The 1,732-nt window shown below is 45.8% G+C and overlaps 1 protein-coding gene across 2 annotated transcripts in view; it reads right to left on the reverse strand.

The window, feature by feature from the left end:
• Positions 1-7: 7 nt before the first annotated feature.
• The window catches only part of ywhae1 (tyrosine 3-monooxygenase/tryptophan 5-monooxygenase activation protein, epsilon polypeptide 1), a 14,725-nt gene continuing 13,000 nt past the window's right edge, over positions 8-1,732 (reverse strand). For both annotated transcript variants that reach the window (XM_037687805.1, XM_037687806.1), the window contains exon 6: positions 8-710. In XM_037687805.1, coding sequence (XP_037543733.1) covers positions 652-710 — 59 coding nt within the window. In that variant the 3' untranslated portion in view covers positions 8-651. The remainder of the gene's footprint in view (positions 711-1,732) is intronic.

The raw sequence follows: 1,732 nt of genomic DNA on the forward strand, positions 1-1,732 counted from the left end.
GGGGGGGGGGGGGGGGGGGGGGGGGACGAGGAAACCTGAAGAGTCAGGGGAGTAAAGGTACGGTGTGCCCCCGCTTCCCAAACTGCTTTTACATCGATGTTAAACTGCGGAACGTTACAATCAAAGCGTTCAACTCCACTCACGTTGAAACGGCGTCTGCATGAGCACAACGCTCGGTCCGATGGAGGACGAGGTTAGGGATGCTGGGGGGGGCGAGGCGTTAAAGGAGCAAATCAAACAAAGTAAAGAGGGCACTTAGTTCTTCCTGAAACCCTGTGACCCTTCCACCGCTGTAAAGTGCACGGAACGTGCCGACAGCGTGGACGAGGTGCCGGTCATGAACACACACACAGAAAAAAAAAAAAGTCAAGTTTCATCTTTAAATAAACTTTTGCGTGTGTGTGTTTCACAGACGAGCGACGTTGGCAACAGATACAGCAAAGTAAGAACCGTAAGAGAGGACGTGGTCTTAAAGGGTCAGAGTCGGAGAAAAGTAAACCCCTGAAACCAGGACCTGAGGTGGTCCTCGAGGGACAGATGACGTGCAGAGCGGGGAGGGGGGACACGTAGGACAGACGAGGAAAGACAGAAGGCGTGATCTGGGACAGAGTTGGTGCTGGGGCGAGAAAAAGAGGAAGAGGAGGGTGTTGTTCAGTCTCGCTGGGCTTCATCCTCCGCGTCCTGCAGCACTTCTTTGTTCTGTTCTTCGCCTGAGATGAGAAACAAAAACAGAACGAGTCGCTGAGGCTGCCGGAGACTCCGGTAAATTATTCAATCAAACGCTGCGTCATCCTAAACCGTAACCCATCCAGAAAACGACAAACTTTAAAACTGTCGAAGGAACTAAACGTTTTGTTAAAACGATTAAAAATTCAGACAACTTGAATGTTTTCATTAAAAATTTACCTCACCGTCAATAAAAACCACGTCTGACAAATAATTTGGGGTGAACTTTTGGCGTCCTAGCACAGAACCTGGTCTGTAAATTATTCCTGTTATTTACTTGTTTACACATTAGTCAGGCTTTTATTTTCTGCAAGCTCAGCCCAAAGCTTTATTTTTCCTAATAGTCGAATAATTCTTTGGTCCTAATCAAAGCGTTCAGTAAATCACAACGTTCAGTTTGTAAAACAACATTTTCCCACTTCAGCTGCAGAATGAAGTACTGATAAACAATCTGCAGTTTTTCTTATTAAACTTAATAAAACCTGTTTCTCATTTACAGCTTTCATTCAAGAAGTTGCAGTTGCCTTACACAGCAAGGCGGTCTAATTAAACGAAAACTTAAAAATCTACTTTTTATTCTATTTCATGCTTATTTTAAAGACTTAAACAGAAGTTTGTTAGTGAAGAAAGAAAAGCAGTTCAGCTAAAATATAAGCCACAGTTCCAGTAAACTGTGTAGACGGTGAGTTTAACGTCAGGCTGTGCTTTAAGTTTAGTGAAGGAAGTCTGGCTGCGTAGAACCGTTGCCATGGAAACCCCCCCCCCCCCCCCCCACGCTACAAGGGTTTTAAAGGGCACAAATAAAAGGACAGAATCCACCGTGACAGAAATAGAAAGCGTACGAGCGCTCGTTAGCGCCTCGGCAAGCTGGGATGTGAGAAAGCTGCAGTAGACGAGCGGCTGCTGCAAGAAAGAACTAAATGTTTTTCTTTTCTTTGATTAAAGTGCGCTGTGACCGCCGGTGTTCAGTGACCATCGGTGTTCAGTGACCGCCGGTGTGCAGTGA

This window comes from Nematolebias whitei, chromosome 14, assembly GCF_014905685.2.
Source record: "Nematolebias whitei isolate Nwh7 chromosome 14, NemWhi1, whole genome shotgun sequence".
In the NCBI taxonomy this organism is placed as follows: Eukaryota; Metazoa; Chordata; class Actinopteri; order Cyprinodontiformes; family Rivulidae; genus Nematolebias; species Nematolebias whitei.